At 62.5% G+C, this 23,468-nt stretch overlaps 3 protein-coding genes across 4 annotated transcripts; 1 reads left to right on the top strand and 2 right to left on the bottom strand.

The window, feature by feature from the left end:
• Nucleotides 1–663: 663 nt before the first annotated feature.
• Nucleotides 664–8,700, bottom strand: LOC115947180 (mucolipin TRP cation channel 1). Its single transcript, XM_034072061.1, has 14 exons — nt 8,632–8,700; nt 8,158–8,336; nt 6,397–6,564; nt 6,160–6,310; nt 5,939–6,026; nt 5,525–5,621; nt 4,485–4,584; nt 4,290–4,396; nt 4,048–4,197; nt 3,653–3,754; nt 3,343–3,465; nt 2,257–2,463; nt 1,620–1,750; nt 664–1,388 (listed from the first exon to the last, which is right to left on the bottom strand). The coding sequence occupies exons 1-14, from the start codon at nt 8,645–8,647 to the stop codon at nt 1,352–1,354; spliced, it is 1,656 nt and encodes a 551-aa protein (XP_033927952.1). The 5' UTR covers nt 8,648–8,700; the 3' UTR covers nt 664–1,351.
• Nucleotides 8,701–10,334: 1,634 nt separating this feature from the next.
• On the bottom strand, nt 10,335–16,966 carry LOC101876690 (cytochrome P450 4F22). Its single transcript, XM_034071954.1, has 12 exons — nt 16,783–16,966; nt 15,740–15,884; nt 14,120–14,173; nt 13,910–14,037; nt 12,513–12,640; nt 11,811–12,078; nt 11,401–11,467; nt 11,194–11,323; nt 10,992–11,125; nt 10,850–10,914; nt 10,671–10,753; nt 10,335–10,512 (listed from the first exon to the last, which is right to left on the bottom strand). The coding sequence occupies exons 1-12, from the start codon at nt 16,954–16,956 to the stop codon at nt 10,335–10,337; spliced, it is 1,554 nt and encodes a 517-aa protein (XP_033927845.1). The 5' UTR covers nt 16,957–16,966.
• A 677-nt stretch (nt 16,967–17,643) lies between these two features.
• PGLYRP2 (peptidoglycan recognition protein 2) lies at nt 17,644–21,877 on the top strand. Of its 2 annotated transcripts, none has more exons than XM_034071998.1 (5): nt 17,644–17,735; nt 19,002–19,802; nt 20,408–20,618; nt 21,040–21,334; nt 21,581–21,877. In XM_034071998.1, exons 1-5 carry the CDS (start codon nt 17,684–17,686, stop codon nt 21,722–21,724), a joined length of 1,503 nt encoding a protein of 500 aa, XP_033927889.1. In that variant the 5' UTR covers nt 17,644–17,683; the 3' UTR covers nt 21,725–21,877. The 2 variants fall into 2 exon arrangements, with proteins under 2 accessions (XP_033927889.1, XP_033927890.1); XM_034071999.1 differs by having other exon boundaries at nt 21,448–21,720.
• The last annotated feature ends 1,591 nt before the right edge of the window (nt 21,878–23,468 follow it).

Below are 23,468 nucleotides of genomic sequence, written 5' to 3' on the forward strand. Positions count from 1 at the left end.
CACCCATAGCCCCCCCTGTGACCCCATGGACACCCCATGGTGCTGGCACCCAAACCCCCTCCCACCCCACAGCAGCACCCATAGCCCCCCTGTGACCCCATGGACACCCCATGGTGCTGGCACCCAAACCCCCTCCCACCCCACAGCAGCACCCATAGCCCCCCTGTGACCCCATGGTGCTGGCACCCAACCCCCTCCCACCCCACAGCAGCACCCATAGCCCCCCCTGTGACCCCATGGACACCCCATGGTGCTGGCACCCAACCCCCTCCCACCCCACAGCAGCACCCATAGCCCCCCCTGTGACCCCATGGACACCCCATGGTGCTGGCACCAAACCCCCTCCCACCCCACAGCAGCACCCATAGCCCCCCCTGTGACCCCATGGACACCCCATGGTGCTGGCACCCAACCCCTCCCACCCCACAGCAGCACCCATAGCCCCCCTGTGACCCCATGGACACCCCATGGTGCTGGCACCCAACCCCTCCCACCCCACAGCAGCACCCATAGCCCCCCCTGTGACCCCATGGACACCCCATGGTGCTGGCACCCAACCCCTCCCACCCCACAGCAGCACCCATAGCCCCCCTGTGACCCCATGGACACCCCATGGTGCTGGCACCCAACCCCTCCCACCCCACAGCAGCACCCATAGCCCCATTCATCTCCCAGGGCTCTTTATTCCCCCCTACCCCAGGAGCAGGAGGCAAAGCCCACACTGAGCACGGCCACAACTCAGGCCATGAATGAGTTCCAACGATCCCAAAACCTCTTCCAATGAGGTCCAACGATCCCAAAACCTCTTCCAATGAGGTCCAACGATCCCAAAACCTCCTCCAATGAGGTCCAATGATCCCAAAACCTCTTCCAATGAGTTCCAACGATCCCAAAACCTCCTCCAATGAGGTCCAACGATCCCAAAACCTCTTCCAATGAGGTCCAACGATCCCAAAACCTCCTCCAATGAAGTCCAACGATCCCAAAACCTCCTCCAATGAGTTCCAACGATCCCAAAACCTCCTCCAATGAGTTCCAACGATCCCAAAACCTCTTCCAATGAGGTCCAACGATCCCAAAACCTCCTCCAATGAGGTCCAACGATCCCAAAACCTCCTCCAATGAAGTCCAACGATCCCAAAACCTCCTCCAATGAGGTCCAACGATCCCAAAACCTCCTCCAATGAGTTCCGTCGGGAATAATGGGGTCATCAGCATCCATTCTGTGTCCCCCCCCCTTCTCTGGCCCTGCTTTGGGTGCTAAAAGCAGCTATAAAAGACCTTAAAAGCAGAGGGGAGCAAAGGGACATGGTCCCCATGCTGTCCCCATGGTATCCCAATGGATCCTGCCTCAGTTCACCAGCAGCGCGTTGTCTGGCAGAGGAGCCCTATGGGGAGAGCAGAAGGAATGGGATGGATTTGGTGGGGGGGGGAAAAGCCACACGGATTTGGGATCCCCAAAAGGATCCCCCCACCCCAGGGAGCACCCTAAGGAGCAATGGGGGGGGTAGTCCCATGGATGCAGCAACTCAAAGGGATCATGCATGGGGTAAGGAGCAAAGAGAGCCTGAAATGCCCTGGTCCAAGCCTAAATCCATTGGGAAGAGCTCCCCACTCACCGCTCGCAGCAGCAGAAGATGGAGCAGGATGCGGTGCTGGCGCGCCGGTACTTGCCCGACTTGGGGCTGTCCTTGCACTGGGCAATGTAAGTGTGGAGCTGGGACACGGGGGGCTCCCCCTCGCACTGGTGCTGTGGGAAAGAGGAAGGGTATGGGATGAGCTCAATGGGATTGGTGCCGCTGGGATGAGCTCAATGGGATTGGTGCCGCTGGGATGAGCTCAATGGGATTGGTGCCGCTGGGATGAGCTCAATGGGATTGGTGCCGCTGGGATGAGCTCAATGGGATTGGTGCCGCTGGGATGAGCTCAATGGGATTGGTGCCGCTGGGATGAGCTCAATGGGATTGGTGCCGCTGGGATGAGCTCAATGGGATTGGTGCCGCTGTGCTGGGCAATGGGGACCTTCTGGCTCTCTACAGGATGGAGCTGCCCGCTGATCCCAAGGGATGGGATAGGAGGAAACAGGCTCCGGGAGAGGTGTAGATGGCTGTTGGGATGAGTTGGAAGCAGGGCAGTGCTGGAGTCACCATCCATGGGAGTCCTCCCATACCATAGACAAGCCCACGGGCTTCATGCAGCTCTTGATGCTTCCACAACACAAATCCCAAAGGATCGAGCCTTGGGTTAAAGCCTCACCTTGATGGTCTCATAGGAGCCGGTGATGAGGGCGATGAAGAGGCTGAGGACCATGTAGATGAAGAGGCTGATGAAGGTGTAGAGGTAGAGCTGGCTGAAGAGCCACACCAGGTAACTGTGCTGCTGCATCTCGGCGAAGGTGACGAACATGTCATCCCCATTGAGCAGGGAGAAGAGGCACTCAGACACCATGGAAAGGGACCGGAACTGGGATGGGATGGGAGAAAGAGGCTGGGAAGTGGCCCAAAAGCCACTGTGGTACCACCAGGGTGAAGCTTCCAATGGGCCACTGGGTCTAATCCCAGTGGGAGAGCGGCCATGGGCCCACTGCCACTGTGGGGTCCCCATGAGGACAGCACCCATGGTCCCACTGCCACTGTGGGGTCCCCATGGGGACAGCACCCATGGTCCCACTGCCACTGTGGGGTCCCCATGGGGACAGCACCCATGGCCCCACTGCCACTGTGGGGTCCCCATGGGGACAGCACCCATGGTCCCACTGCCACTGTGGGATCCCCATGAGGACAGCACCCATGGTCCCACTGCCACTGTGGGATCCCCATGGGGACAGCACCCATGGCCCCACTGCCACTGTGGGGTCCCCATGGGGACAGCACCCATGGTCCCACTGCCACTGTGGGATCCCCATGGGGACAGCACCCATGGCCCCACTGCCACTGTGGGGTCCCCATGAGGACAGCACCCATGGCCCCACTGCCACTGTGGGGTCCCCATGAGGACAGCACCCATGGCCCCACTGCCACTGTGGGGTCCCCATGAGGACAGCACCCATGGCCCCACTGCCACTGTGGGGTCCCCATGGGGACAGCACCCATGGCCCCACTGCCACTGTGGGGTCCCCATGAGGACAGCACCCATGGCCCCACTGCCACTGTGGGGTCCCCATGGGGACAGCACCCATGGCCCCACTGCCACTGTGGGGTCCCCATGAGGACAGCACCCATGGCCCCACTGCCACTGTGGGGTCCCCATGAGGACAGCACCCATGGCCCCACTGCCACTGTGGGATCCCCATGGGGACAGCACCCATGGCCCCACTGCCACCCCAAGCACCCAGAGCAGCACCTTGACGTGGTAGGGACCCAGCACGATCCAGCCACAGAAGCAGTAGCCCAGGTAGATGACAGCCACACAGCAGCAGAACCGGATAACATTGGGAAGAGCCACTCTGAGCGTGACAATGAGGATCTGGAAGAGGAATTGGGAATGATCCCAGTCTTTGAGAGGGTCATTGGGATGGGGCTGCAGAGAGCATCCTATGGGGCTCCAATGTAGAGTGGGATGGGGGCACTGGGGACAGGCAGATCCATAAGGTGAGCCTGAGCTCATCCAGGCGCCATTCCCAGTGTTGGGAATCGTCCCTGCTGTCACTCACGTTGTACTTCTGGAAGAAGGTGAGGTACCGGATGACCCCGACCCACACGAGCAGCGTGGAGGTGCCCAGGAGGATGCTGCAGATGTCATAGCCAGCAAAGTTCTGCAGGGACAGAGGGGGCCCAGGCTCTGATGCTGTCCCCAAGGGCCTGGCAAGCAGTGCCTGGGGCCACAAGCCCGCAGGCAGCAGCAGGATGGGACCTTCTGCTGCCAATGGGATCCTATTGGACCAGGACCCGTGAGGAGTGATGCTCATCCCCAACCCCACCATGAAGCCATCCAGGAGAGCTTCACCCACTGCACTTGCAGCACCCATGGGTGCCACATGGAAAGGTCCCCTCCTGGGTGCCTGGGGACACTGGTGGCAGCACCCGGTGCACCCAGGAGCTGGGGTACCTTGGACTCGATGCCAATCTTCATGATGGTGCCCATGACGGTGAGGACATCACTGATGACCAGCAGGATGTACCAGCCATTGAGAAACTCCATGCGGTCCGAGAGGCACACGCTCTGGTTGTACCGGCGCTGGAAGAACCGGCTGAACTCCTGCATGGCGAGGGGAAACCGTCACCCATCCCATGGCTCCTCCAGAGCCCAGCTCCAGCCATGCCCACGCAGAGGGGGGATGCAGCACTCACATGCTGGAGCAGCAGGCCCCGGATGATGGAGCGAGCGCAGAGGATGAAGGACAAGGAGCAGATGAGGATGACGATGACGTCAAAGAAGAGCCTGAAGGAGTTGTCACCTACAAGAGGCACCGTGGCTTCTCCTCAGCACCCAGCAGCACCCTCCTGGCACCCAAAGGGGGCAGATGCCAGCACCGTGGCTCCCACCTCGGCCGAAGACGCTGGGATCCTTGCATTCCTTGATGTCAGCCCGGTTGTCCAAGCGGATTTTCACCCGGCCACTGTGGGCCTTGTTGTCAAACGTGATCTGGGGACAGCCCAGGAAAGCCATGGGAATGGGGGCAGGATGGGATCGGGGTGCAAAGTGAGCTCTAGGAGCAGGATGGGATTGGGGGCAGGATGGGATCTGGGAGCAGGATGGGATTGGGGGCAGGATGGGATCTGGGAGCAGGATGGGATTGGGGGCAGGATGGGATTGGGGGCAGGATGGGATTGGGGGCAGGATGGGATTGGGGGCAGGATGGGATTGGGGGCAGGAGGGGCTCTGGGAGCAGGATGGGATCTGGGAGCAGGATGGGATCTGGGAGCAGGATGGGATTGGGGGCAGGATGGGATCTGGGAGCAGGATGGGATCTGGGAGCAGGATGGGATCTGGGAGCAGGATGGGCTCTGGGAGCAGGATGGGATCTGGGAGCAGGATGGGACTGGGGGCAGGATGGGATCTGGGAGCAGGATGGGATTGGGGGCAGGATGGGATCTGGGAGCAGGATGGGATCTGGGAGCAGGATGGGATCTGGGAGCAGGATGGGCTCTGGGAGCAGGATGGGATCTGGGAGCAGGATGGGATCTGGGAGCAGGATGGGATTGGGGGCAGGATGGGATTGGGGGCAGGATGGGATTGGGGGCAGGAGGGGCTCTGGGAGCAGGATGGGATCTGGGAGCAGGATGGGATCTGGGAGCAGGATGGGATCTGGGAGCAGGATGGGACTGGGGGCAGGATGGGATTGGGGGCAGGAGGGGCTCTGGGAGCAGGATGGGATCTGGGGGCAGGATGGGATTGGGGGCAGGAGGGGCTCTGGGAGCAGGATGGGATCTGGGAGCAGGATGGGATCTGGGAGCAGGATGGGATTGGGGGCAGGATGGGACTGGGGGCAGGATGGGCTCTGGGAGCAGGATGGGATTGGGGGCAGGATGGGTCCCTGTGTCCCCACAGAGGATGTTGTCACCCCCCCACTGCCACCACTCACGGTGATGGTGAAGGTGTAGCAGTCGGGGATCTCGTTGTTGATGATGGTTTGGATGTTGATGGCTTTCAGCTTGAACTGGATGGTGACATTGATGAGCCTGTGCAGGGGACAGTGGGGCTCATGCAGGGTGTCTCAGCCCACTCAGACACCCCAAAACCCCTAAGAGACAATGCCAAGAGCCAAAGCACCCTCCCAGACCGTGGTGCCAAGAGTCAACCACCACCCAAGAGGGGCCAACACCTTCCTTCGGGTGCTCCAACCAAGGCGTCTCCACCTTTAGAGGTGCAACGGTTGCACTTGTTTCCACCCCACAAGTTGGTTGGAAACCAGTGGGGCTTTTCCAGCTTCAGCAGGAGGAGATTCCCATGCTGGGATCCCATGGGGTGTCCGCAGCACCCAAAGATGATCACTCACTTGTGGAACTTGAGGGTGAAGTTCCTATAGCTCTGATCCAGCTCTGGAGAAAGAGCCTGGGGGTCCTCAGGGTCCACTCCCAAGCAGTCTACATGGAGGAGAAGCACCTTCAGTGAAGCCCACAGCCCCTCTGTATCCCAATGGGGACCTTCTCAAGCCCCACATCCCAACCCCCGGACCTTTGGGATGAGCAATTCCACCTTAATTCCCCCAAAAACCACCTGTGACAATGTTGGGGTCGATGTTGAAGGTGTCATTGGCCGGGTCGATGCGGCCCTTCCGGTAGTACTGCTGGCACAAGAGCAGGGCCGAGCGGTTGCCCCCGCGCACGTAAGCATAGCGCCCGATGGTCTCGTTGGGCATGGCCAGGTACTGGGAGGAGGAGATGCCAAGAGGAGCTGGATGGGGCCCGGAGCCACCCCGGTGTCCGCAGGGCACCTCCTGCTGCCCCCTCTCACCTTCTCCACGGCATAGAAGAGGCGCTCATAGAGCTCCTGTTGGGTGTAGACGGCGTAGGCGTCCTCAGCGCCATCCACGTAGTCCTTCAGGAAGAGGTGCTTGAAGGCGATGGTGTTCTCCTCCTTGAAGGTCACCACCATCTGGTTGCTGAGCCCAAACAGGATGAGCTGTGGGACAAAGGCCACCGGGATTCAAGCCCTGTTCTGGCCAATGGGGGGGAGGGGGGAGCACCAGGGCCCAAAATGCAGCAGTTTCAGCCCAAAGATGCTCCCAAAATGCCATTGGTACCCAATAATGGATGAGCATCAGCACCTCCCCGCATCCCAGTGCCCCCTTTCCCAGTGCCACCATGCCCCAGTGCTACCCTCCCCAGTGTCCCCACATCCCAGTGCTCCCATGTTCCACTGTCCCCCTCCCCAGCACCCCCACATCCCAGTGCCCCCAGTGCCCCCCTCCCCAGCACCCCCACATCCCAGTGCCCCCAGTGCCCCCCTCCCCAGCACCCCCTATCCCAGTGCCCCCAGTGCTCCCAGTGTGCCCTCCCCAGCACCCCCACATCCCAGTGCCCCCAGTGCTCCCAGTGTGCCCTCCCCAGCACCCCCACATCCCAGTGCCCCCAGTGCCCCCCTCCCCAGCACCCCCTATCCCAGTGCCCCCAGTGTGCCCTCCCCAGCACCCCCTATCCCAGTGCCCCCAGTGCTCCCAGTGTGCCCTCCCCAGCACCCCCACATCCCAGTGCTCCCAGTGCCCCCCTCCCCAGCACCCCCACATCCCAGTGTTCCCAGTGCCCCCCTCCCCAGCACCCCCACATCCCAGTGCCCCCAGTGCCCCCCTCCCCAGCACCCCCTATCCCAGTGCCCCCAGTGCTCCCAGTGTGCCCTCCCCAGCACCCCCACATCCCAGTGCTCCCAGTGCCCCCCTCCCCAGCACCCCCACATCCCAGTGCTCCCAGTGCCCCCCTCCCCAGCACCCCCTATCCCAGTGCCCCCAGTGCTCCCAGTGTGCCCTCCCCAGCACCCCCACATCCCAGTGCCCCCAGTGCTCCCAGTGCCCCCCTCCCCAGCACCCCCACATCCCAGTGCCCCCAGTGCTCCCAGTGTGCCCTCCCCAGCACCCCCACATCCCACTGCTCCCAGTGCCCCCCTCCCCAGCACCCCCACATCCCAGTGCTCCCAGTGCCCCCCTCCCCAGCACCCCCTATCCCAGTGCCCCCAGTGCTCCCAGTGTGCCCTCCCCAGCACCCCCACATCCCAGTGCTCCCAGTGCCCCCCTCCCGAGCACCCCTACATCCCAGTGCCCCCAGTGCTCCCAGTGCCCCCCTCCCCAGCACCCCCACATCCCAGTGCCCCCAGTGCTCCCAGTGCCCCCCTCCCCAGCACCCCCACATCCCAGTGCTCCCAGTGCCCCCCTCCCCAGCACCCCCACATCCCAGTGCTCCCAGTGCCCCCCTCCCCAGCACCCCCACATCCCAGTGCCCCCAGTGCTCCCAGTGCCCCCCTCCCCAGCACCCCCACATCCCAGTGCCCCCAGTGCCCCCCTCCCCAGCACCCCCACATCCCAGTGCCCCCAGTGCCCCCCTCCCCAGCACCCCCTATCCCAGTGCCCCCAGTGCCCCCCTCCCCAGCACCCCCTATCCCAGTGCCCCCAGTGCCCCCAGTGCCCCCCTCCCCAGCACCCCCTATCCCAGTGCCCCCAGTGCTCCCAGTGTGCCCTCCCCAGCACCCCCACATCCCAGTGCCCCCGTTGCCCCCCCCCCGCACCTGCACAGTGACCAGCAGGATCTTGGCCAGCTGTAGGCCCAGCTTCACCGGCCGCCGCCCGCGGGCCCGGTACTTATCGCAGGGGCTCATGAAGAAGTACTTGAGGCGGCGGCGCAGCTCCTCCTCCTCCGCCTCCGCGCTCCCGTGCGCGGCCCCGCGGCCCAACAGCCGCTCGGTCTCTGGGGGGGGCACCAACGGTGACCCCCGGGTACCGGGACCCCCCCCCGGGCACCGGGACCCCCCCCGGGTACCGGGACCCCCCCCGGGCACCGGGACCCCCCCCGGGTACCGGGACCCCCCCCCCGGGCACCGGGACCCCCCCCGGGTATCGGGACCCCCCCCGGGTACCGGGACCCCCCCCCGGGTACCGGGACCCCCCCCCCGGGCACCGGGACCCCCCCCCGGGTACCGGGACCCCCCCCCCGGGTACCGGGAACCACCCCCCCCCCCCGTTACCTCCGGCCCCCCGCTCACCTGAGGGCGCCGCCATGACACCGCCGCAGCCTCCTCACATGACCGCGGCACACAGCGCCCGCCCCTTTGGCTGTGGCCACGCCCCCCTGGTGGTAACCCGGCCCATCTGCGGGTGGAGCCACGCCCACCGGCACGTGATTGGTCAGCTGTGCCCATTGGGCGGGCGAGGCCACGCCCACCCGCTGGGCTGGCTGTGCCGGGGTGGTGACGTAGGGGGGCACGTACGTGTGCGGTGACGTGGGACACGTGAGACACATGGACTGTCACATGGGACAAGGGGGGTATAAATACGTACAGTGACATGGGACACGTGGGACACACACATGTACAGTGACATGGGACACGTGGGACACATGTACAGTGACATGGGACACGTGGGACACATGTACAGTGACATGGGACACGTGGGACACACACATGTACAGTGACATGGGACACGTGGGACACATGTACAGTGACATGGGACACGTGGGACACACATGTACAGTGACATGGGACATGTGGGACACATGTACAGTGACATGGGACAAGGGGTACATACATGTACAGTAACACGGGACATACCAGGGCACATACATGTACAATGACATGGGGCATGTGGGACACATGTACAGTGACATGGGACAAGGGGTACATACATGTACAGTAACACGGGACATATCAGGGCACATACATGTACAATGACATGGGGCATGTGGGACATATGTACAGTGACATATCACGTATGAATGCATACATGTACAGTGATATGAGACGTGGGGACACATGAACATGGATGGTGACACATGGCATGAAGTGACGTGTCCATGCATGCTTGCATGTGGCATGGTGGGGCACATCCATGTCAGAAGAGTGACATGTTTTGTGGGGGGACACGTCCATGGATGGTGACATGCATCATGGGGTGACATGTCCATGGATGGTCACACACAGCATGGAGGGACAGGTCCATGTACAGCACCTGTGCCACGGTGGGACATGCCCATGCCATGTCCCACACATGATGGAGGAGGACACATACCCACCACCCATCCCCATCACACACCACAGCATCATCCCCTCCATGGGACCTTTATTCCCCTCTCCTCCTTGAGCTGTCCCAATGTCCTCATGGTGTCCTCATGGTGTCCTCATGGTGTCCTCATGGTGTCCCCATGGTGTCCCCATGGTGTCCTCATGGTGTCCCCATGGTGCCCCCATGGTGTCCCCATGGTGTCCTCATGGTGTCCTCATGGTGTCCCCAGGGTGTCCCCATAGTGTCCCCATGGCTTCCCCATGGTGTCCCCATGGTGTCCTCATGGTGTCCCCATAGTGTCCCCATGGCTTCCCCATGGTGTCCCCATGGTGTCCTCATGGTGTCCCCATAGTGTCCCCATGGCTTCCCCATGGTGTCCCCATGGTGTCCTCATGGTGTCCTCATGGTGTCCCCATAGTGTCCCCATAGTGTCCCCATGGTGCCCCCATGGTGTCCTCATGGTGTCCTCATGGTGTCCCCAGGGTGTCCCCATAGTGTCCCCATGGCTTCCCCATGGTGTCCCCATGGTGTCCTCATGGTGTCCTCATGGTGTCCCCAGGGTGTCCCCATAGTGTCCCCATGGCTTCCCCATGGCTTCCCCATGGCTTCCCCATGGTGTCCCCATGGTGTCCCCAGGGTGTCCCCATAGTGTCCCCATAGTGTCCCCATGGTGCCCCCATGGTGCCCCTCAGGCCCCCTTGGGCAGCGGCTCCAGCAGCAGCCAGAGCCCGTCCTCGGTGCGCAGGATGAGCTCGGGCTTGCGCCGCGGCGGCCGCGCCGGGTCCAGGCGGATGCGGAACCGTGCCACGGTCAGGGCCGCCACCACCTTCATCTCAGCCATGGCGAAGCTCTGCCCGATGCAGTTCCTGCCACCACAGCCCTTCTGTCACCTCCAGGGGTGCCAGCAGCCACCGTCCGGCCCGGTGGAACCTCCCCATGGCGATGGGGATGCCCCCAGGACACCAGACTTGGGGCCATCACCCCTCCATGCAATAGGGACCTTGGTGTCCCCACCATGGCTCACCTGGGGCCAGCAGAGAAGGGGATGAAGGCCAACGGGGACCGTCCCTGGCTGTTCTCTGGGCTGAATCTCAATGGGTTGTAGACCTGGAGTGCCACCACGGGGACATGGGTGTCCCTACCCATGGTGATGGGGACATCTGCCTGCCCCATGGCCATGCCCCCAACCCCGTGAGGTTCTACCTGAGGATCAGGCCACATTTCGGGGTTGTGATGGGTCCCATAGATGCTCATCAAGCAGGTGACCCCTGTGGGACAGCAACGGCGCCCTTAGGGACACGGGGACAAGGCGACGGCAGCGGGGGACGCACCGGGGGAGCCGTACCCTTGGGGATGACCCTTCCATCGCGCGTGGCCAGGTCCTGGGTGCAGCATCGGCACACGGCAGTCACCGGGGGATGCAGGCGGAGGCTCTCCTTGATGCACATGGTGGTGAAGGGCAGGCGGGACAGGTCCTCCCTATGGACAAGGGATGGTGGCACCGGTGTCCCCGTGGCGGCCAAGGGGCGGCGATGGGCACCGCTCACCATTCGATGTCTTCCGCATCCCGGCCCTTGAGGAGCTCCTGGACCTCCTGGCGGCAGCGCTCCTGGTGCTGCTGGTGGCCGGCCAGGTTGTAGAGCAGCCAAGCCAAGGCGCTGGCTGTGGTGTCGTGGCCTGCAGGGGCACGGGATGAGCCTGGGGACATGGGGGGCACCTCCTCGCCAGGGTGCCCGGTGCTGCCTTGTCCTCACCGGCAAACATGAAGGTGTTGGCCTCGGCTGCGATGTCCTCGTCCGTCAGCGCATTCCCATCCTCGTCCTGCCAAGGGTGAATGCGGTGCTCAAGAGGCCACCACCGTTCCATGGCCACCACCGTTCCATGGCCACCACCGTTCCATGGCCACCACCATTCCATGGCCACCACCGTTCCATGGCCACCACCATTCCATGGCCACCACCGTTCCATGGCCACCACCCTTCCATGGCCACCACCGTTCCATGGCCACCACCGTTCCATGGCCACCACCGTTCCATGGCCACCACCGTTCCATGGCCACCACCCTTCCATGGCCACCACCATTCCATGGCCACCACCCTTCCATGGCCACCACCACAGCTCTGTGGCCACCACTCCCCCCCAATGGCCACCACCCCATGGCCACCTTAGCGAGCAGCAGGAGGTCGATGAAGTCCATGCGCTGGCCGCGGTGATGGTCCAGCCAAGCCTGGTGGCCCAGGCACTGCAGAGCCTGGCGCCGGCGCTGCACCACAGCCGCGGTGAAGCCGTGGACGGTGGCACAGGCCTGGGTGAAGCGGCGCCCGTCGCCCGAGAGCCGGTAAAGCCACCAGGAGTAATGGAGAAGGTGCTGCTGGCGCCGCACCACCAACCTGCTCAGCTCCAGGATGGCCTCGATGTACTCGCTGGGCTGCCTATGGACCATCATGAGTGGGCAATGGGGCCACCCCAATGGCCAGGGGCAGCTTCAGGTTATGGGGGACGCCCAAAGGCTTTGAGGAATAAGGGGGGACCCCAAAAAGGAGGGGTTGGGGTGGTGGGACCTTGATGGGTAGAAAGTCCATGGGACCATCAGGGTTGCTCAACAGGGCCCACCCCATTGAGCTTCAATGGGGACATGGGGTGGCAGAAGGTCCCATGGCCATAGGGACATGTGGGGTGATGACACCTGAAGGGGACTTCACTGGGGACCAAACCTGAGCAGATAGGACCCCAAAAGGGACATGGGATGACCTTGATGGGTGCAAAGCCCAGGGAGGACCCCAGCAGGGGACAGAGTAAGGGGTGCCCCTTGTGTGGGGACCCTAAGAAGGGAGCAGAGGGTGACAGGACACAGGGTGCTGCTCACTGCTGGCAGTGGCTCTCATGGCTGAAGATGCATCTCTGGAGGCTGTCCAGGGTGAGGAGGCTGAGCTGGTCCAGCACCTCCAGCGCCACCGCAGCACCCATGGGCCCCGCTGCTGCGCACCACTTGTCCTGTGCAGGGATGGACAGGATGGGTGCTGGGTGCAGGATGGGTGCTGGGGGCTGGGGATTGCAATGGGGACAGGATGGGTGCTGGGTGCAGGATGGGTGCTGGGGGCTGGGGATGGCGACGGGGACAGGATGGGTGCTGGGGCAGGATGGGTGCTGGGGGCTGGGGATTGCAATGGGGACAGGATGGGTGCTGGGGCAGGATGGGTGCTGGGGGCTGGGGATGGCGATGGGGACAGGATGGGTGCTGGGTGCAGGATGGGTGCTGGGGGCTGGGGATGGCGATGGGGACAGGACGGGTGCTGGGGCAGGATGGGTGCTGGGGGCTGGGGATGGCGATGGGGACAGGATGGGTGCTGGGTGCAGGATGGGTGCTGGGGGCTGGGGATGGCGATGGGGACAGGATGGGTGCTGGGTGCAGGATGGGTGCTGGGGGCTGGGGATTGCAATGGGGACAGGATGGGTGCTGGGTGCAGGATGGGTGCTGGGGGCTGGGGATGGCGATGGGGACAGGACGGGTGCTGGGTGCTGGATGGGTGCTGGGGGCTGGGGATGGCGATGGGGACAGGATGGGTGCTGGGTGCAGGATGGGTGCTGGGGGCTGGGGATTGCAATGGGGACAGGATGGGTGCTGGGTGCAGGATGGATGCTGGGGGCTGGGGATTGCAATGGGGACAGGATGGGTGCTGGGTGCAGGATGGGTGCTGGGGGCTGGGGATGGCGATGGGGACAGGACGGGTGCTGGGTGCTGGATGGGTGCTGGGGGCTGGGGATGGCGACGGGGACAGGATGGGTGCTGGGTGCAGGATGGGTGCTGGGGGCTGGGGATGGCAATGGGGACAGGACGGGTGCTGGGGCAGGATGGGTGCTGGGTGCTGGATGGGTGCTGGGGGCTGGGGATTGCAATGGGGACAGGATGGGTGCTGGGGCAGGATGGGTGCTGGGGGCTGGGGATGGCGATGGGGACAGGATGGGTGCTGGGTGCAGGATGGGTGCTGGGGGCTGGGGATTGCAATGGGGACAGGATGGGTGCTGGGGCAGGATGGGTGCTGGGGGCTGGGGATGGCGACGGGGACAGGATGGGTGCTGGGGCAGGATGGGTGCTGGGGGCTGGGGATGGCGATGGGGACAGGACGGGTGCTGGGTGCAGGATGGGTGCTGGGGGCTGGGGATGGCGATGGGGACAGGATGGGTGCTGGGTGCAGGATGGGTGCTGGGGGCTGGGGATGGCGATGGGGACAGGACGGGTGCTGGGGCAGGATGGGTGCTCACGTGCATGATGCGGGTGCTGTGGTTGAAGATGCCCAGGTAGGACTTGAGCAGGTCCCCATGGAAGGCGGGCGTCAGGAGGCGCCGGTGCTGCACCCACTTGCGCTCATGGCTCAGCAGCAGCCCGTCCCCTGCAGGGGGTCACCCATTGCCAGCCATGGTGCACCCATGGGTGCTGCCTGCCCCACCCAGCACCCCTGAGCCCCCACTCACCCAGCCAGGGCTGGAGGAAGCCGTAGAAGAGCTGGTCCTTGGGGGCAATGGAGGCTGCAGGAGGGGAGCAGGGCTGAGGGTGGCCTCATGCCAAGGAGGGTGCTGGGGTCCCTTGGGTGGGGGACCCATCAGTACCACAGGACGGGGGGTTGGGTGCAAGGAGGCCACCAGGTTGGTGGTGACACCTTTGGGTGGCCATGGGGCCCCTCAAGGACAGGCTGGTGGCCACTGTTGAGTGCTATAAGGGCTACCTATGGTGACACCTTTGGGTGCAGGTCACTGTTGGGTGCTGTGGTGACACCTTTGGGTGCAGGTCAGTGTTGGGTGCTGTGGTGACACCTTTGGGTGCAGGTCAGTGTTGGGTGCCACTGGGATGGGTGCAAGTCAGTGTTTGGTGCCATTGGGACGGTGCAGGTCGGTGTTGGGCACAGGTCGGTGTTGGGCACAGGTCAGTGCTGGGCACAGGTCAGTGCTGGGCACAGGTCTGTGTTGGGCACAGGTCAGTGCTGGGCACAGGTCAGTGCTGGGCACAGGTTGGTGTTGGGCACAGGTCGGTGTTGGGCACAGGTCAGTGCTGGGCACAGGTCAGTGCTGGACACAGGTCTGTGTTGGGCACAGGTCAGTGCTGGGCACAGGTCAGTGTTGGGCACAGGTCAGTGTTGGGCACAGGTCTGTGTTGGGCACAGGTCTGTGCTGGGCACAGGTCTGTGCTGGGCACAGGTCGGTGTTGGGCACAGGTCAGTGTTGGGCACAGGTCGGTGTTGGGCACAGGTCGGTGCTGGGCACAGGTCTGTGCTGGGCACAGGTCGGTGTTGGGCACAGGTCGGTGTTGGGCACAGGTCAGTGCTGGGCACAGGTCGGTGTTGGGCACAGGTCGGTGCTGGGCACAGGTCTGTGCTGGGCACAGGTCGGTGCTGGGCACAGGTCTGTGCTGGGCACAGGTCGGTGCTGGGCACAGGTCAGTGCTGGGCACAGGTCAGTGCTGGGCACAGGTCGGTGTTGGGCACAGGTCGGTGTTGGGCACAGGTCGGTGCTGGGCACAGGTCGGTGTTGGGCACAGGTCGGTGTTGGGCACAGGTGAGTGCTGGGCACAGGCCTGTGCTGGGCACAGGTCGGTGTTGGGCACAGGTCAGTGTTGGGCACAGGTCGGTGTTGGGCACAGGTCAGTGCTGGGCACAGGTCAGTGCTGGGCACAGGTCTGTGCTGGGCACAGGTCGGTGTTGGGCACAGGTGAGTGCTGGGCACAGGCCTGTGCTGGGCACAGGTTGGTGTTGGGCACAGGTCAGTGTTGGGCACAGGTCAGTGCTGGGCACAGGTCAGTGCTGGGCACAGGTCGGTGTTGGGCACAGGTCAGTGTTGGGCACAGGTCGGTGTTGGGCACAGGTCAGTGCTGGGCACAGGTCAGTGCTGGGCACAGGTCGGTGTTGGGCACAGGTCAGTGCTGGGCACAGGTCAGTGCTGGGCACAGGTCTGTGCTGGGCACAGGTCGGTGTTGGGCACAGGTCGGTGCTGGGCACAGGTCTGTGTTGGGCACAGGTCAGTGTTGGGCACAGGTCAGTGCTGGGCACAGGTCAGTGCTGGGCACAGGTCGGTGTCAGCTGCAATGCCCCCGTGCCGTACCTGCGGCCGTCAGCACCGGTCGCAGCGTGTCGGGGTGGAAGAGCCGCAGCACCGGCAGCCAGGGCAGCAGCCACCAGAGGCAGCCGCGCCGGTACCGGGCTGCCAGCGCCTCCGCCTGCTCCAGCCCCTCCTCCGTGCTCTTGGCCTGCCCAGGGCACAAGGGATGGGACATGGGGGCACTGAAGCTGCTCCCCCCCTTTGCCCCCCCCCCGTACTGCCCCATTGTCGCCCCTCTTGTCCCCCCTTGCCCTCCTGCTGTCCCCCCATTGCATCCCCTCTTGTGCCCCCATTGGCCCTCCTCTTCCCCCCCATTATCCTCCCCTTGTCCCCATGTTGCTGCCGTGTTGTCCCCCATATCCCCTCATTGTCACCCCATTCTCCCTCTTGGTCCCCTCTCATCCCCCCGTTGTCCCCTCTCATTCCCCCTTGCCCATCCCTGTCCCCCCCTTGCTTCCCTACAGTCCCCCTTGCTGCTCCCCCATTGTCCCCCTCTTGTCCCAACCATGGCAGCCCCATTGTCCCCACGTTGTTCTCTCTCATTCCCCCTTGTCCCCCAGTTGTCACCCCTCGTTGTCCCCTCATTGTCCTCCTCTTGTCCCAACCACTTCTGCCTTGTTGTCCCCCCATGTCCCATCGTTGTCCCCCCCGTTTCCACCCCATTGCCTCCCCGTTGCCCCCCATGTCCCATCACTGCCCCCCTTGTCCCTCCATTGCCGCCCCGTTGTCCCTCCACATCCCATCATTGTCCGCTCTCGTCCCCCCGCTGTCGCCCCTCACTGCCCCCCCATTGCCGCCCCATTGCCGTCCTCTCGTCCCCTCTTATTCCCCCTTGTCCACCGTTGTTCTCCCGCTGTCACCCCTCGTTGTTCCCCCCATTGCCAACCATTGTGTCCCCCAGGCCCTATCGTTGTTCCCCTGCTGTTCCCCCATCATTCCCCCATTTACCCCCATTGCCGCCCGTCGCTGCCCTCCCATTCCCCCCCATTGCTCCCATTGCCGCCCGTCGCTGCCCCCCCCGTTGCCCCCCATTGCCCCCCCCTCACCATCCCCATGTGCCCCAGGATCCATCCGCGCCAGGGTGGGCACGGGAAGCTGCGGAGGTGCCCGCACGTGTTCCGGAGCCGGGAGAGGAGGCGCAGGGAGCCCAGCAGCGCCAGGATCGGGCCCAGCAGCGCCAGGATCGGGCCCAGCAGCGCCAGGATCGGGCCCAGCGCCATGGCTGCAGGCAGGGACACAGCAGGGACTGGGCAAAGGCCATGGAACCGCCTCACCACGTGTCAGCAGTGCAGGGACACGGCAGTGGTGCTGGCGTCATGTGTGTCATGGAGGCGTCATGTCCTGACATGTGTGTCATGGGGGCTTCATGCCCTGACATGTGTGTGTCATGGGGGCATCATGTCCTGACATGTGTGTGTCATGGGGGCTTCATGCCCTGACATGTGTGTGTCATGGGGGCATCATGTCCTGACATGTGTGTCATGGAGGCATCAACCCATCATATGTGTCCTGGTGGCACATGCACACATATATGAGTTCACCCCACCCCTGCTCACCTCCATGCACTACACTCCTACATACATGTATGTGTGTCTATACTCTCCATGTATGCACAATGCACACACATGTGCACACACACACAAATGCACACATGAACACGCCTGAGCACACAGAGAAGCACCCCATACACAAGCCCATGAGCACACGAACCCGTGTGCACCCACCCCCCAACATGAACATCCATGTAGAAGCACTGCATGCACATGCGCACACACGTGCATGTATACAGACACGCACATGTGCACACCCCCCTCATGCATATGCATACACACATACACGTGTGTAGCCCCTCCCTAGGCCCCACCCCATGTGTCAGCCGTGTCCCCTGCCCGGTGCCATCGGTGGGGACAAAGTCCGGTGCCACGGGAAGGATCCGGAGCCGGCAGCATGGTCCTGAGGCTGCTCCTGGTGCTGAGCGTGTGTGCCTGCCCCGGCACAGGTAGGGACACGCTTCGACATGCCCCAACGCGCTAAGGCACCCTAGAACATGATAAAGCACCCTAGAACATGCTAAAGCACCCTATAACATGCTAAAGCACCCTATAACATGCTAAAGCACCCTAGAACACACTAAAGCACCCTAGAACATGCTAAAGCACCCTAGAACATGATAAAGCACCCTATAACATGCTAAAGCACCCTAGAACATGATAAAGCACCCTATAACATGATAAAGCACCCTAGAACATGCTAAAGCACCCTAGAACATGATAAAGCACCCTAGAACATGCTAAAGCACCCTAGAACATGATAAAGCACCCTAGAACATGCTAAAGCACCCTAGAACATGCTAAAGCACTCTAGAACATGCTAAAGCACCCTAGAACATGCTAAAGCACCCTAGAACATGATAAAGCACCCTAGAACATGCTAAAGCACCCTAGAACATGATAAAGCACCCCACAACACCCTAAAGCACCCCACAACACTCTAGAGCACCCCACAACACCCTAAGGCACCCCACAGCACCCCACAACAAGCCCCAACGCGCCCCAGCATCTCCCAGTTCCTCCCAACAAACACACGCTCTAACATGCCCTAACGTGCCTCCACTCACGTGTGCCAATGGCAGGGGCCCCTTGGCAGGGGCCGATTGCTTTGATTTGCCCTAATCTGGGTGATTCCAGCCCAAATCTGTGCCCATGAGAGGGGAGGGAGGGGAAAGGAACAGGGGTACTGGGTGCTGGGTGCTGGCGATGGGTGCAGGAGCCCACAGGCTGGGTGCCTCTGCCCTGGTTTGGGGGGTTTAGCCTTGTTTTGGGGTGGTTTCAACCCTGTTATGGGTGGTTTCACCTTGCTTTGGGAGCATTTGTCCCTTTTTGGGTGCTCTGGCCCTGTTTGGGGAGCATTCACCCCGTTTTGGGTGCTTTTGTCTCGTTTTTTTGGGGGGGCACTCTGTTTTGGGTGGTTTCACCCTGTTCTGGGTGGTTTCAGGTGCATTTCCTGGGTGCTTGCGCCCTCATCTGGACTCTTATCACATTGCTCTGGGTGCCTTCACCCCGTTTGGGTCCATTCACGCTGTTTTGGAAGCTCTCATCGTTTTTTGGGTCCTTTCCCCCAAGTTTTGGATCTTTTCCCCCTCTTTTGCGTCCTTTCCCCCTGATTTGTGCCCATTCCCCCTTCCCTCATCCCCATGGATGCTCCATCCCTCCCTTCCCCTACAGCTCCCCCTTCACCCATGGGTGCTCCTCCTGTATCCCATCAGGTCTCCCACCGCGCCACATGGACTCCGTGGTTGAGCTCACGGAAGCCCTCGACTCCACCAGCCCCAACCTGACCCTGCCCGAGCTGGCGCGGGCACTGGGGGCCTGCAGCACCCCTGGGTGCCGCGCGGTGCTGGGGGATCCCCCCCCGGTCCCCCCAGCGCTCAGCCAAGACCAATGGGTGCTCCTCACGCGGCTCCTCCACCGCGATGCTGTGGTGCTGGCACCCGATGGTTCCACCGTGGCCCTCGGGCCCCTCCTCACTGGCATTGAGGTTGGCCAAAAGAGGGTGTCGGGGTGGCCCTTCCCCACCTTTGAGCCCCCCATTGACCCTCTTTACGCTGTGACCATCACCGAGGCCTTGGGGACATCGTTCCTCTCGGCTCGCGGCAGTGATGGAGCCACGCTGGGACCCAGTGGCTGTTGGGACGATGTGGATGACCCCCAGAACTACACCCTCCTGGGACCCTCGTCACCCATCCCTGACGCCGTCGCCAACGGGGCTATGGATGGGGTGCTCTTGGGTACCCGAGCGGCCCAAGCCCCCATCCCACTCGCCGATCTGCTCCGGGGTTACTATGGGATGGGCAACAGCACGGAGCAAGGCAGACCCCGCAGCAGCTACCGGCAGCGGGACTTTGGGGTGCTGACGGGGCCAGAGAAGCTGGAGCAGGAGGTGGAGGCGATGCTGAGGGTACTGCGGGTGCTGCCACCCACAAGGGAGCTCCTGCAGGATGTGGGACCGGAGGAGGCAGCGGCCATCGCGGGCCGGGCGGCGCGGGACTTCACCCAGCTCTACGTGGGTAGGGAGGTGGTGATGGGAGGACTTGGAGCCCCAGTGGAGGTTGGGTGGGATGGGGGTACCCAATGGCACCCTGATGGAGGTGGCACTGAAGGGAGTGATGAGTGGTCACACGTGGCCTGGGATGGTGGGACACTGCTGTGGGCTCTGGGTGGACATCAGTGTGGTCCATGGGTGGACTTTGGTGTGGTCCATGGGTGGACATTGGTGTGGTCCATGGGTGGACATCAGTGTGGTCCCTGGATGAGCATTGGTGTGGTCCCTGGATGGACATTGGTGTGCCTCCTTGATGGACACCACCATGTCTTCTGGATGGACATTGGTGTCCTATGGATAATGGGTCCCTGGGCACAGCTTTGTCCTCTGGATGGACACTGATGTGTCCCCTTGATAGCCACCACCATGTCCTCTGGATGGCCACCAATGTGTTCCCAGGATGTTAGGTCCCTGGGCACTGCTTTGTCCTCTGGATGGGCACTGAAGTGTCCCCTGCATGTCCACCAGCCAACGGACCCCCTGAGCAGAAGCTCCACACCCTTTAGATGAAGGGACCAAGGAGATGCTCCGTGTCCCCATGGAGATGCTCCATGTCCCCTTCCCTCGCAGAGTGCCCGCCCATCGTGCCCCGGTGCATGTGGGGTGCCCGTCCCTACCGGGGCACCCCCAGAGCCTTGATCTTGCCTTTGGAGTCGGTCTTCATCCACCACACGTTCATCCCCAGCACCCCGTGCCACAGCTTCCGCTCCTGCTCCCACGCCATGCGCTCCATGCAGAGCTTCCATCAGGACACGCGCGGCTGGGATGACATTGGATACAGGTGAGAGCCCAGTGCCACCAACCATGGTCCTGTCACCCATCACCACCAACCATGGTCCTGTCACCCATCACCACCAACCATGGTCCCATCACCCATCACCACCAACCATGATCCCATCGCCCATCACCACCAACCATGATCCCATCGCCCATCACCACCAACCATGGTCCTGTCACCCATCACCACCAACCATGATCCCATTGCCCATCACCACCAACCATGGTCCCATCACCCATCACCACCAACCATGATCCCATCGCCCATCACCACCAACCATGGTCCCATCACCCATCACCCATCACCACCAACCATGATCCCATCGCCCATCACCACCAACCATGATCCCATCACCCATCACCCCCAACCGTAGTCCTGTTGCCCATCACCAAGCACCTTGCGATGCCCTGTGGGTGCTTTGCAGCTTCGTGGTGGGCTCCGATGGGTACTTGTACCAAGGCCGAGGCTGGCATTGGGTCGGTGCCCACACCAAAGGCTACAACAGCAAAGGATACGGGGTGGGGTACGTTGGAAACTTCACGAGCACCTTACCTGACCCGGACACCATCGCCCTGGTGAGGGACCAGCTCCTGCCCTGCGCTGTGAGCACAGGGAGGCTGCACCACAACTACACCCTGCGGGGGCACCGGCAGATGGGTCACACTGATTGTCCCGGGAACTCCTTGTTCCAAGAGATTGAGACCTGGAGCGGCTTCAAGGTGAGCACCGGCATTGGTGGCATCTACAAGGCTTGGAGGTTGGGGTGCATGGTCCAGCGCAAGGGTTGGATGTGGCTGAGGATGCTGATGGTGGCTTCTTCTCTCCCCTGCAGTGAGGATCAGCACCGTGGGTCCTGGGCTGGTGGGTGAGGGTAAGGTTGGAGCATGGTCTATGGGGGTGTTGGCTCAATGGGTGATGGTCTGGATGGAGCCTGGTCCAACAGATGTTGGTTTGATGGGGGCCAGATTGGAGGGATCATGGTCTGTATGGACACCAATGCCATGGATGCCTGTCTGGATGGACCTTGGCCCAGGTGGACACCAGTGCCATGGCTGGACCCTGGTCCAGACAGAGCCAATGGATGCCATCAGAGATCAGCCCTGGTCTAGGTGGACACCAGGCAGATGGATGCCAGCACAGATGGACCCTGGCCCAGAAGAACCCCAGCCTTAAATCCACAATCCTGGATGGATCCTGGCCTGGTCCCACCATTCAGGATGGATCCTGGTCTGGTCCCACCATTCAGGATGGATCCCAGCCTGGTCCCACCATTCAGGATGGATCCCAGCCTGGTCCCACCATTCAGGATGGATCCTGGTCTGGTCCCACCAGCCCAGCAGACCCTCCCCGTGGCCACCAACCCCTATAAATCCCCCCCCCCCAATAAAGTCAGTGCCAGGACATCAGTTCTGGGTTGTTCCTAGAGGGGGAAACTGAGGCACGGGGTCGGGGATGCCCATGGGGCGATGGGAGAGGACTCATGTGCCCCAAGCAGCACTTCCCTTGCCCACCCACTCTGACCCCTAAGGACCCCCCACCTCCATCACCCCTCTCTAAGAGGAGCACCCATGTCCCCACCTGCATCAAAGCAGCACCTGTTCACTCTGAACCCTACCGATGGCCTCCAAGCCTGGGGCTGATCCCCAGGGTCCCCCGAGCCCCCCGGTGGGACCGAACCCCACGGAGGAGGCCCAGGCGTGAGCTGTGGCATCAGCAGCATCCCCATAGGGCAGAGGCGGAGGTGAGGGTGTGCCTGAAACTCCTGCTGGGTCACATGGGGAAGCCACGACAGGAACTGGGTGCTGGAGGAGGCAGAGAGGAGCTGAGGTACCGCAGGGATGGGGGGGACATGGGGAGGACATGGGGGGATACAGGCGGTGGTAGCCCAGGGTGACGCTCCAGCCTTGGGGGTGTGTTTGTGGTGCTGGGGAGGGGTGAAGCAACACCCTGAGGGGTGATGGGTGCTGCAAATGAGGGTGCTGGCACCCCAAAAGTGATGCTCTGCCCCCCCCCCCCCCCCCCCTCATCATCAGGTTTGGGCACCCTCCTTGAATCAAGGGTGGTGGTGGGTCCCAAAGCCACCCCATTCAGTGAGGAGGTGCTAGGGGTGCTGCCACCCATGGGTGCACCCTAAGGGTGCTGGGGGGTGCCCAGGGGCTGGGGGCTGGGTGCTGGTGATGGGAGGAAATGAGGCTGCTGTGGTGATGGAAGAGACTGTTTGTGCTTGGGGTGGTGAGAGGGCACCTGCATGGGTGTCACCGTATCATGGGTGTCACCATATGGGTGTCACCGTGTTATGGGTGTCACAATGGCTCTGGGTGTCATTGTGTTGTGGGTGTCACCGTGACCTGGTACCTGTGTGCCATGCTATGAATGGATACTGCAGGAGCCAGGGGCACCCCAGGGATGTGGCACCCACAAGATGGGAGAAGAGCACCCAGATTGGGGTGCCCAGATGGGGGTGGGCACCCAGAGCACTAGATTGGGGTGTCTGGATAGGGGGCCATATAGGGTGCCTATACATGGGTGTCTGGATAGGGACACCCCGGGGTGGGGGTTCCCTAAATGGGGGTGCCAAGATATGGGTGTCCGGTTGGGGGTACACATACAGGGTCCATTGTCATGGTTGCCTATATGTGGGTGCCCCTATAGGGGTGCCTGCATGGGGGAAGCCTGAATGGGGGTGCCCAGATGTGTGGGTGACTGGATGTGGGTGCCCGTATAAGAGCACCCAGATGACGGTGCCTGGATGTGGGTACCTGCATGGGGATACCCAGGTAAGAGCACCCAGATGTGGGTTCCTGGATGGGGGTCCCCCAATAAGGGCACCCAGATGTGGGTGCCTGGATGGGG

This window comes from Melopsittacus undulatus, chromosome 23 (assembly GCF_012275295.1).
Source record: "Melopsittacus undulatus isolate bMelUnd1 chromosome 23, bMelUnd1.mat.Z, whole genome shotgun sequence".
Taxonomy (NCBI): domain Eukaryota; kingdom Metazoa; phylum Chordata; class Aves; order Psittaciformes; family Psittaculidae; genus Melopsittacus; species Melopsittacus undulatus.